The sequence below is a fragment of the Ciconia boyciana genome, chromosome 3 (assembly GCF_034638445.1).
Source record: "Ciconia boyciana chromosome 3, ASM3463844v1, whole genome shotgun sequence".
NCBI classification, from domain to species: Eukaryota; Metazoa; Chordata; class Aves; order Ciconiiformes; family Ciconiidae; genus Ciconia; species Ciconia boyciana.
Window position 1 is genome coordinate 7,993,660 of NC_132936.1, and position 12,758 is coordinate 8,006,417.

Below are 12,758 nucleotides of genomic sequence, written 5' to 3' on the forward strand. Positions count from 1 at the left end.
GGTAGCTCTGCCCATACCCACCCTAGAGCTGAATCTCTGGGAGCACAGGCTGGGAATTTCAGAAGTATTGTCATATATCATCTCCTGCGTGTTGGGAAACACAATGCAAAACCACCACCTAACCCCATACGTGCTCACCTGTGCTTTTCCTTTATTCATACACCATCCCTTCCTCCTACTCACCTATCCCTATAGATAGCTAAGATTTTACTTCATTCATATCTTCCGCAAGTCAAGAGACTTTGCATTTTATGAAAATAGCATCATATTTCAAAGCTCAGTTGAAAACTTCTCTGTCCCCTGTGAGGCAGATCTACTGTCTCTGCCCTGTTTTTTTCTTTGCCACTGTATTAGAGGGATCTGCAAAGTATTTCTGTGATGAGTTTTGACATGCATGGCCATGACTGCTATTTCAAGAAACACAGTGTAAGTTTCACAGTTCACTTTAGTCAGTCTCTGGTCATGCCTTAAAGCTTCTCTTTCTGACTGTGACATGTATGGGGTTTGGAACAATATAGAAACCCAAGTAAGGGGAGATAGAAGGGAACAGTAACCACAACAGAGTTAGATTCGGGCCAAGATCGCAATAGGCATAGCTACCTGGGAGAGCTTGCCCTATGTTGGAAGGAGAGACATCAGAAAGAAACACACCGTCCCCTATAACATTAGGATCAAACACTCTTGGCCGCAGTGGAAAATGTGGCTTCTGAAATCCTTGGTAATTGGTTGGTCTTGGCTGGGTTTCATGCAGAAGCTTCTTGGGAACTGAAAGAGAGGAGTAAGAAGAGCACAGTTGTTAGATTGAGTTATTTCAGCTGGTCAGAACAAGAATTATCACATTATGCTATGGGCTCAGCTGATACTTAATTATACCATGTGCAGACCAAACAGACAGTCATTTACCACTGTGATGAACGCTCTCCAAACGCCAGCACAGAGACATTCAATGAGAGAAAGCTGGAAACTATAAAGGGATTAAGGTATTGTTTATTTACAATTACACTTTCAGACTAGACTAAGGATCAGATTCAGACATCTTATTTAGACATCCATCTTAGAAACTGAAATGCCTAGTAAGCCAGGCTTTGGCCTCAGCCCTAAGCTTCAGAGTACTCCAGCTAGAAACCTCTGTTCCTACCATGATAGTGGGCTGGGCAGGAGGTCCCATAACAGTGGGGACTACAGGGTATGCCTGAATTGCTGCCTCTCTCCAGCCATCAAGTTGCTGGCTCAAGACTGCACATCAGAAGTTTCTGTCCACTCCGGATCCACAAAACCAGCCTCTGGAGGATGCTGTTCATGTGAAATCATACAGCTTAAATCATCCACCGCAGAAGTAAAAAACCCCACCTGTAAGAAACCCTCCCCACCCTGGGAGATCCAAAACACACTGTTTCCCATTGGGCTTTAGGCTTTAAGTAAACTGGGAAAAGCCCGTTCTCCATTCCCACCATCCTGAGAAGGAGGGTGAAGACTCAGCTAATCCCTACTGCTCTCCGTGTTTCATCAGCCACAGCGTTAGCAATACACAGGCGAGATAGGTTAATATGTGACAGTTTTGTCAGGACACCTATGGTCTCTTCTTTGGACCAGAGCGTGCCTTAGTAAGAAGAGGATTTTCTCCTCCTTGATGTTGCAAGCTGTACATCCAGGTAAAGAAATCAAAGTCGGTGTAGCTACCTCCGTGTACACCCACTGAAGGTGAATCCACACAGTAAATTCACTAATTCGCCCTGTAGGGACAAAGCAGCATGTCATTTACAGAGCTGAACCAGTTCTCTGCCTCAGCTGTGGCCAACACCTGAGGCTATTTCAGAGCAAAGTGCTTTTCCATACAGAGAGAAGAAACACATATACAGGCCATTCTGCTCAGAAATGAGAGGAAGAGAGTGATGAAAGACAAAAATAAAGAAATTAAAATTTCCAGGGGAGAAAGATATATTTTCCCTGTCGGTGACAGTATACTAATACATACATAAAAGCACCATTTTGTCTCTGCAGACAACCAAGACTTTAGTGCGTTAAGGCACAGACTGTCGAGAACTAGGCACAAGTTCACTAGACTCACAGAAACCTCAAGGGAAGATTTCTGGGATGCTCAGCTCTCCTTTCTCCAAGTCTAACGGCAACTGCCTGTCTTGTCCCAAGCAGGCTGTCACCTCCTAATGCCTCAGTTTCCCCACTGCTCCGTTGCCGATCGTGCTATCTCTCATCTCCACTCTTCACAGGGGTGTGAAGAAATGTAATTAAAAATGCAAAGCACTTTGAGATCCTTGGCACAAGCATGAAGGAGGACTTGGAAAGAGTGCAACCCTGGAACAGAAAGGAAATTCCTGCCTGCCCCCTGCAGCTAATCAGCTGCCAAGCTGGAGCATGAGATTTAATCACGCCCATTAAATTTGCCTGCATAACTACAAATATTACTGGTGGGGGAAGTGATCCAACCACCTTGTTTACATTGTGTTCGACTTACTGTCTTTGCTGAGGCAAAGAAAATTGTAACTGTATTTACTGACTGACCTCCTATATTAGGCTGCCAAGATACCAGCACTGAAGTTCTCGCATTATTAGTAGAGTCATGCTAGGTCAGGAAACAGACATAAAAACCCGACAGCTTCTGAATATCAAAGAGCTGGCACAGTAGTTTCTAGAGAAACCTGAATTGGCAACTGTCCTCTGATGGGAAGGCAGCAAAAGAAACACATCCCCTGTTAGGAACTAGACAGAAGCAAGGGGTTACCTGTGCCAGAGAAATATCAGACCGTCTGGGGAGGAGATGGGTAGAAGAGAGATCATCCTGCAAACTACGTAGTCAGGGAGAATTGCAATCCTGGGTGCCTAATTTAGGCAACCAAAGGGACCTGACATTCAGAAGGCATAGGGCTCAGCACCCTTCAAAAATAAAGACCCCTTTTGCTGTATCTCAGGCTGAGGTCCTGAAAGGCATTTGAAAGACACAAGTCAATTTTCCCTTACACACTTTTCATTCAAACTGCATCCCAGTAACCTGTTGATACACATCCAATGAAGAAAATGAAGCAAAAGGAACACAGAGACAAATTTTTAGCAGATTTTGGCTAGTCTTCCATGGTTCAGACTGGCTCTTCTTCATAAACATCTCCTTTCACCTCCCAGTATTCATGGCCATCTCTGGGGCAGAACACAGGCTGGGTGGAGCCGCATCTTTCTTCGAAAAGGTAACATCGCCAGACACTTAAACATTTGAGCCAAGTGGGGGAAAGAAACATCATCTTTTGCTAAGCACACCCAGGGAATTGAGCTATGGCTTTTCCACCTTGGCATCTGTGTCATTGCCGCTATGAATGCTACCTATGGGACTGGGAGAGGAGTCAGGGTAAAGCAAAACATCGCTAAGTCAGTCAGCAACTGGTCAACAGCATCCCAAGGAAGAGTGGAGATGGAGAAGTATTCAGAGGGAAGCATTCGTAGAGACTATTGTCACAGCACCTTCATGGGGTAGGGTTGTGCTGTTATCCCTTTGGGATGGCTGGGAAGTAAGATGTCTACCAAGTAGACATTTGGTACCTAAAAACACAGGTGACTATGAAGAGAGATTCCCAAAAGCTGGCATGTGCTTAATGTCCATGATTAGCATGCATTTTGGTACTGTGAAAAATCCTAAGAGGTGCTTGTCTTCATTTCAGCAACTAAACCCCTTTAAAACTCTGGAAGCAACCATGTGCAACACGGGATGTCTACAGCACATGAACCTTGGACTTTTCTATTTCAAGGGACCATTTTTCTCTGTGAACTCCATAAACATCTTGAGGACATGTGGTGGTTTGACCCTGGCTGGATGCCAGGTGCCCCCCAAAGCCCCTCTGTCACTCCCCTCCTCAGATGGACAGGGGGGAAAAAATATAATGAAAGGCTCGTGGGTCGAGATAAGGACAGGGAGACAACTCAGCAATTACTGTCATGGGCAAAACAGACTCAACTTGGGGAAATTAATTTAATTTTTTAACAATCAAATCAGAGTATAGTAATGAGAAATAAAAAACAAATCTTAAAACACCTTCTCCCCACCCCTCCCTTCTTCCTGGGCTCAACCTCACTCCCGAATTCTCTACCTCCTCCCCCCGAGCAGCACAGGGGGATGGGGAATGGGGGTTGTGGTCACTTCATCACACGTTGTCCCTGCCGCTCCTTCCTCCTCAGGGGAGGACTCCTCACACTCTTCCCCTGCTCCAGCGTGGGGTCCCTCCCATGGGAGACAGTCCTCCATGAACTTCTCCAATGTGAGTCCTTCCCACGGGCTGCAGTTCTGCATGAACTGATCCAGCGTGGGTCCCTTCCACGGGGTGCAGTCCTTCAGGAACAGACTGCTCCAGCGTGGGTCCCCCACGGGGTCACAAGTCCTGCCAGCAAACCTGCTCCAGCATGGGCATCCCACAGGGTCACAGCCTCCTTTGGGCATCCACCTGCTCCAGCATGGGTTCCTCCATGGGCTGCAGGTGGATATCTGCTCCACCATAGACCTCCACGGGCTGCAGGTGGATATCTGCTCTACCATTAACCCCCATGGGCTGCAGGGCACAGCCTGCCTCACCATGGTCTTCACCAGGGGCTGCAGGGGAATCTCTGCTCCAGCGCCGGGAGCACCTCCTCCCCCTCCTTCTTTACTAACCTTGGTGTCTGCAGGGTTGTTTCTCTCACATATTCTCACTCCTTTCTTCGGCTGCAGTTCCACAGGTTGGGTTTTTCCCCCCTTCTTAAATATGTTATCCCAGAGGCGCTGCCATCATCACTGATGGGCTTGGCCTTGGCCAGCGGTGGGTCCGTCTTGGAGCCAGCTGGCATTGGCTCTATCAGACATAGGGGAAGCTTCCAGGAGTTTCTCATAGAAGCCACCCCTGTAGCCCTCCACTACCAAAACCTTGCCATGCAAACCCAATACAGGACATTTTGCCAGGAAGGGCCTATCTTGGCAAAGAGTAAATAGAGTGATGGCACGCAGCAACTCTGTTCTCTTTCTAGTTTATACAATGCTAAACCAATACACAGCTTAGATAGCTTGATTTAGAAAGACAGTAAAATTGAAAGACTTTCTCAAGTGCAAAACACCTGACAATTTCCAGGTAGCTTCTGTGTGGCAGCCAACTCCACAAGAAAGATTAAACATCTGGTTCCTTTGAAATACCCTCCTTAAATTCTCCAGAGAGGAGTGCATCTGACACAAAGCATGGCATGAACTGAAGCAAGGTGTCAAGAAAAGTTATTTATGATTAAAACCACCAGAAAAAATGTACCTGGGATTTTAGTCTTATCTCAGCATTAAGCACAGAAATCCTGGCAGGGAAGGGTTGGCATTTGACCTGCTCCATTCAATCAAGCAGAGAAGTTAAAGCATCTCAGACAGCAGAACAAGTGATATATGTGGACAAGAGGGGAAGAAATAGAGCCTTCGATCAGAGCGTTAACACACCTTATAATCAGGAGCCCTGCACGTTAAAATGCATGTGAGAAATGAGCTGGGATCATCTGGAAGAGAGGACATTAGTTGCTCGGGCATCTCTGGGGACCTTCGGTCTTTCAGGGGGTAGCAGTCAGCATTGAGATGTGGGTATTTATTCAAATGATAAAATTCTCCAGTAACTTGGGCTGGGCAGCTGAGCAGTGAAGGCAGAGGTGTAACTTCCAGGATGGCAAGCCATGCTCTGCCACCCACCCCGGGGTCCAACTTGGGCATCACCGCATGGACTCTACCTGAGCCAGGACTCGATCTGGAGAACAAAACGTCACCATCGCTGTGACACCCCGTGAAGGCACCTGCAGAAGGCGGTTCTAGGTTACTAACCTGCAAAGGAGCTCTTGGTTCAGCAGGTTCATTCCTCTGCCATTACAGACTTTCAAGCCTTTATATAATCTCTCTGTGTCTGTTTTAAAAGCAGTCCTGGCTACCAGCTCCCACTGCTCATGTCTGAATCAACATCATGCTAGCAATAATTTATACCAGTTCCCAACCCAAGACCTGCATTACCCTTTCACAATTAATGGTATCAATCCCACAACCAAACCTCACCTCCATTGCCTGCCAGCTTCCCCCCTGCAGGAACGGGGGCAAAGGAAAAGCAGAGCTGGAGCATGCTCTCACCGGCAGAGCAGACCCGTCAGAGTCGGGTACAAGCAACCGGCAGGACAGTGTGAAAAGGCACATGCTGGTGCTGCTGACAGTGTCCTTATTTGTACTTGGTGGAGACTCCTTCTGCTGCGATTTTCACACAAGCACTCTCTTGTGTTGCCAGAAAACTGAGGGCTGATGAAAAGAAAAAGTTATTGTGCCTACAAGCAGCAAAATTCTGAATTATGGTGCTAAGAGATGAAAAGGCCAGCCAATACCTCGCCTCTTTGTTCATCGAGATCACTTGCTGTATACCTGCTACTATTTTGATCTATCTATTTTTAAACACTCCAGTTCTGGAGGTTTGGCTAATTGTCACAAGAGATTATTTTGCAGAAGAATATTGCTCTTTCTGAAGAATTGTGTTTCAATACACTGCTGAGTGTTTCAATTTAAGCACATATATTATCCCCCTAATCAAAACATTTGACTGCTGTAGCCCCCAAATTTTACAGATGGGGAACTGGCTCAGGGACAGAGTTTTGAAAGTCTTTAAATAGCAAAATGATTTGTCCAATCTCACAGAGGGAGTCTGTGCCAAAGAAAGGAAATAAATTCAGGCTCGCTACATTTCAGCTTCACACTCAAATCATCCCTTCTCTTTGCTAATTTGATAATTTGCTGTTTCCTGATGCTTGCTCAGTCCTAAACATGCTTAAAGACTTCCACTTCCAGGACCCAGTTATCGCCTGACCTCCATCTTCACTGTATATACAGATCAGTCAGCTGGAGGGGGGATCAATGAAAGCTCAGTCTTAAAAACATACAGACAGGGGGTTTGTCATTCTCCAGTCCTCTGCTATATATTCGCTTGTGCATTTCCAACCCATAAGGTTTACTCTGAAAGCTCAGTATGATTAAAGCAGATCTGCAGGACCTTCAGCAAATCCTTCTGTGAATGCTTGAAGCAGAGTGCAATTTGAACAAAACATTACTCCCTTACAGTTGAAAATTACAACCAAGCCTTTTATCTGGGCAGGTTGGGGCCAGGAACTGTTGATCCTCAACATACTTTTTAAACAAAAAAAAATTCCTACTGTGAGTAAACACCCAACATAAACTACTGCAGGTTTTTAGAGGTAGCAGCTCTGAAGGATTTTTGTTTGAGACTTGAAAATGCACAGCATCCATCCAGAAATGGGATCATTCATGTTTCTGAAGTATTACAAGAAAGCAATTCCTGAGCACATATGTAAGGTATAGGGCGCTCTCAGATTGCAGAATTGAAGTGTTTTATGTGCTGTAAAACCTAAATTCACTAAGCAGTCAGTCAACAATATCTATTAAAATAATGGATTTTGGCTGCGTCAGACCACAAAATATCACAATATAATCACAGAACAAGAAGGAGAAGTCCCATATGTAAGAAGACTCTACACCTGGTGACAATGGTAACACCACTGTGTAGCTAGAAACATGGGGGAGCAGACGCTAATTTGATTAACAAAAGTAAATTGAGGCACAGCCTACCCCCTTGGCTTTTTCCCAATGGTCTCGGACATGGCCAAGGAGCAAGCTGAAACCTTTTCCAGCTGCCTGTGCCTCCGTCTAGCTCAGTGCTGGATGTGCTGCTTTCAAGTGACTAAAACCCCACTTACATCACATGGCAAGAGTTTTTGCCTCTTCTCGTGATCACATATGTCATGTCAGACACCCAAAGTCTACCTTCAATTCCTGCCTTGCCTCCAGGCATTCCCCCTTCATCTGACAAGGGAGCCATTGCTATTTGGTCAGATATAGGTATAATCACTTGATAGGAGACCATCAGATCCTACAGCTCTCAAGTGTCTCCTTGAGTAGCTAGATGGCCTGGGCATTCCCATGTGAAAGGCTGAGTGCACTGAACATCAACTCCATCCCTTGGCTGCAAAGCCATACCGTACCTCCGGGCATCCTGTATCATATTTAGAGTAAAAGTATAGTACAGTGTACATAGAAAGTGTAAAATGTCCCAGGAGACAGCAGGAGACATGAAAGGACTTTGTGCAACAGAACATAAGTCTGAAGCTAGGATTTGATCAACAGGATGTCATGTAAAATCTTCACTCTCACAAAAAAAAAATGGAGCAGAGGCTTAACGAACAGGAGTGGTCAAGACCTCAGCTTTCCATCTCCTTCAGTCATTTTAAAAAGGGACTTTTTTCACCCAGTATTGATGTAGCCTGCAATCCTGAAACTCAATGCAAAACCCAAGAGAAAGAGGGAGTTACTCAGCCTGCTGCAGGAATGTTTTCTGTGCACAGTGGTTCCAAACCACCGATAACAAGGAAGTGACTCATGCCAATTACAGTAAGTCCACTTCCAAGCACCACGCGGAAATCAAGTGAGACTGTGTGGGAAAATAGCCCTGTCATAACCAAAGCCACCTACACCTCCCTGACCCCACAGCCTGCACCAGGGCCCTCCTCCCCTGCCCCTCCCTCCAGATGCTCCCCAAAGCAGAATTCTGTCTCTTCTGCTGGTGAGTTTTGGGCTGGTGGGAAACAGTACAAGCTGGGATGCCTGACACAACTCATACAAATTTTCGGACCACTCTGCCAAGACTGCTCCTGAGGCAGCCCAGATGCTTCGCCCTTTACTGCATCTTCTGACAGCAGCTAACTACAGAAAGGTTGTGCAATAAGAATATAAATATAACACAGAAAACCTTTTATCTTGTTTGTCCTCCACAAAAAGGAGATGTTCATCCTTTTCGCAGGCAGCTGCAATCAGAGAAGTGAATTCAGAAGTGGAAGTGATTCCAGTCCAGAAACAAAGCCCATGCAACAAAAATTAGCTCAGTCTCACCGTTCCTCCCAGTGAAATGTCCCGCAGGTACATGGCTCTGTGATGTGAGAGGCTTTAGGAGATGAAGGTACCATGGTGCATCTCCAACTGAGACTCCATGGGGCAGAGATGGACACAAGCACTGCTCCTTACCAACCTCTCCCCCTCTTGCACAGGGCTGCAGAACACCTTTCCCTGCTTTCTTCTATTTCTGCCTGTCCAGAAATGCAATAATCTTATTAAAATATCCAGTTCACCTATTCTGGACACTCAACCCATGCATGCCCTGTAAGTACCTAATGAAGAAGTCCTCCTTAAATAAGCTACCTTCCTAAGCTCCCTGTATCATCAGCAGTGAAAGGTGGGTGCCTTTGAAAGCCTCCAGGGAAGATTCTGTCTACTTAAATTTAGGAGCCTAATTAGGGATGATTAATGAATCATAATGTTACCTTTGGATTTATTCTCCTGAGTGTATCTGAGTTAAAATCTTACGAACTGCTTCACATCTTTCACTCAGATATTTTTCTTCTATCTTGAACTTTTCAAATCAGGAGTTGAAGCTACAAACACCCTAATTTCTATCCAATGATGCATGTGCTTGATCTATCCACAGGCACTTTTCCTCCTGCTTTCATAGCCATGAAAGTCAGTTGTTCTTCTTTCATCATCTTAAATGTAATAACAGAATACGAAGCATCTATTGCCAGCAACTCATAAATCTCCTGCTTGATGTGGCTTTTGGTCTCCAAAGGGCACAGTGGAAAGCATCGCATGCACCAGTCTGCTCCCTACATGTTCTATTTGGAAAGAAAGATGGATCAAAAGGAAGAAAGCCTTGTAAGAGATACCTGCAGATACGAAGAGTTACTTTCATCTGGTAGATTTCTGCCTGCTCCCAAAGTCAGGAGAGTTCTGCATTTTCACAAGATAATGCATCTTTAGGAGGATGAGACTCGAGCTGAGGCTTGTCCGAATTCCAGCCTGCTCAGCTACACCCCTCCCAAGGGACCTTCTGCCAGCCAGAGCTGTAGGACCTCTCTAGCAGTCCGGCTGCATCTAATCTCACCAGGCCCAGAGGAGACTATGACAGTAACTTTACACACCTGCGTGGCAGTAGTGTATTTTAGGGAATTGAGATGGGTCTGGATCAAACCATTAATGTCACCTCCAGGTGCTACTGCTAGAAGCATGGGTAACTACTATCAGCAAGGTTGCTGCAGGAACAGAAACCTGACTCAGCACTCATATATGGAGTTCAACCCTGCTGAAATAAGCCATTTTCCCTTTATTTACATGCTGAGCATGATTAGAATCTGACCTTTCAATTACATAGCCTCAATTCCAGAAATGACAGCAGGCAGGGGAGAAAAAAACTCTAATAATTACAAGGGTGCCAAGCAGGGACTGACAGCACCTAGGAGAAGCCGCCTGCATCCCAGACTAGGAAGGCTACAGCAGGAGAGTCTGAGAGTCAGTTTTGGGTTTCCTTTTTTTGCAGCACACAAGGATGTCTGAATCTGGGGCCTGGGTCCTTCATCAGTGAAGAGGAAGACACAGTACAGAGGATGGCACAAAAAGGAGAATAAGATTAATAAGGAAGTCAGACTCATTCTTCCAGTCTTCCCTATTCCCCCTATCTGGACTGCATCTGTTACATACTTGCATTGGTACTTTGCAAACCAGCCCATTCATATATGGATTTCTCAGGCATTACAGAGAATACTAGTTTGTTGGTCTCTTCAGAGGAGACTTTTATTACAGACTGTAATTTTATGCAAAGCTCTAAGTATATTCACTCCACTTTGGATCAAAGAGTAATGCTAAATTTCAGATTTTGACACAATTCCTATTTTTTCTTATCACGTTCAGTGATTTTAATCAAACATTTAACAATGCAAGAAAGACTTTACTATTTTAAATTACTTTTATAGCACAGAACTGTTGTCCTTGACTTATTTAGGCTATAGAGCTTGGCAGAAAGTCTTTTGTATAACTTATCTACTTTTCAGGAAAATATGTGACACAATATGTGGTTCCCAGGAGGATGCTGATGGAGCAGTAAGCATTGTGTGTTCCAGTGTGGCTGATCCAGAGCCAGGGCATTGCTCATGCAAAGAAATTCTTGCCAGCAAGGGCGGAGAGCCTCTGTGCTCAGGATGCCAACACATACCCAAGTGGTTGCAGCTCTGCAAGTTACCAGGCATCAGCTGAGTCACAGCAACCAGTTCTGTGAAACTTGCGGCAATAGATACTCCCTTAAATTTCAGTGAAAGCTATACAAGCACTGGAGGTCTTTGCTATTACATATACAAAGGATTACATATTACATGCTACTGTGTATTACTACGCTATTATATATGTATCACTGTGAGACACTTAAGTGATAGTCAAGGCAAGGATATCCAAGATAAAGTAAGGAGAAAGGGATGGAGTAAAGGGCCAGAGGCTCTGAAACACTCTGGAGCTGATGGAAAGCCATGACAACCTCCACCAGGGACAGGAAAAGGATGGCAGGGCAGCAGAAGCCCAGGCAGGAAAGGGAGGTACCAGGGACAGTAAGAACATCCACAGCTACACTGCACTGCCCAAATATTTGAATAAAAAGTAAGAAGCTTCAGCATCTGAGCCAACAACTAGCCTGATTATATTCCAAGAGTTAGGAGAGTTAGGAATATAATTTCTCCTCTGAGACTACTGACCAATATGGATGTTTAGGGGATTTTCTGTGTCCACCTCTGAAGCAATGTCACCCATCCTGTAGTCCACAGACCACTGGTGACCTGTAAGGCCAAAGTGATCCAGAAAAAAACTACTTCAAAGAAAAAACAAAACCATCATATCCCTGGATGTTCCTCATGGTTTGTCTCAGTGTCTGCTGGCAGGCACAGCCAGGAGATGCTTCCCATCTGCTCTCCTTGTCTAATTAAAAATGTTTGTAATTACAGCAGCAAAACTATGCTCTGTAAAAAAATATTTCCGTTTTATTTAAGTGCTACTTATCTGATGGTGCATGCTAGTTCTTTATCAGTTCATCAGCTTTTCCTCTCTGTAATCAAACAGCAGAGAACTAGACAAGGGGCTAGATTTTTTTTCCAAAAAGATAGCGGTGCCTTGATAACACGGGTTGAGGAATGTTGTCAGAAAGCATCTGGTAACCTCTGCCATTAAAGGCAATGACTTCGTCTGGTCACATGCTTGACTTCGTGTGGCAGTTCCCAGGAGCCCATGAGATGCCCAAGCTGGAAACCCTGCACAAGGGAAGGTTATCAATAGCTTTGGAATAAAAACTAGAAGTGAACAAAACCGTATAAGGTAGCTACAGTGCTAAATGCCCTTCAGTTATATACAGGTGAATGCAGATTAATATTTACTGAACAAAAATACAGTTTAGCTTGAGATCTAGAGCTTGATGCAGGGATCATTGGCTCCTGTTGTTCAGGACTTGGCTTATATGAGAAGCCAGGCTACATTAACAAACTTGAAATCCAAGGAGCTATGAACAAAGTGGCAAAACTGTTTTCAGTATAAATCCTTCTATTCACATGGTCATAACCTGTGAGACATCCTCCTTTGGGGCTGAGACTTCCTGAGCATAGTGGAAAGTTTGAGGAAAAACCCAACAGATGTTTTTGAATTGTGAGAGTATTAAACCTCCCCTGTTTTTTTAAAGAAGTACATTTAACTGGCAGAATCTCTCTAACACACAGCACCAGCCTTAAATTATCTGGTTTATAGACTGTGAAAAGTTCTTTGCATGGTTTATGTTTTGTTTTGTTTTGTTTTTCCTGGTAGAAAAACACGTAGCATGCATCATCTTGCTTTCATGCATATCCTGAGGGAGCAGTAAGGA

The 12,758-nt window shown here is 44.8% G+C and overlaps 1 protein-coding gene across 13 annotated transcripts in view; it reads right to left on the reverse strand.

Annotated features, from left to right (window-relative positions):
- Window positions 1-12,758, reverse strand: part of EVA1A (eva-1 homolog A, regulator of programmed cell death) — a 213,428-nt gene that overhangs the window by 12,624 nt on the left and 188,046 nt on the right. For 10 of the 13 annotated variants that reach the window (XM_072858374.1, XM_072858381.1, XM_072858380.1 and 7 more), the window contains one exon: window positions 601-765. The exons of 1 other annotated variant lie outside the window; for it this stretch is intronic. In XM_072858374.1, coding sequence (XP_072714475.1) covers window positions 601-765 — 165 coding nt within the window. The remainder of the gene's footprint in view (window positions 1-600; window positions 766-12,758) is intronic. 2 more of the 13 variants (XM_072858386.1, XM_072858385.1) reach the window with 1 other exon arrangement.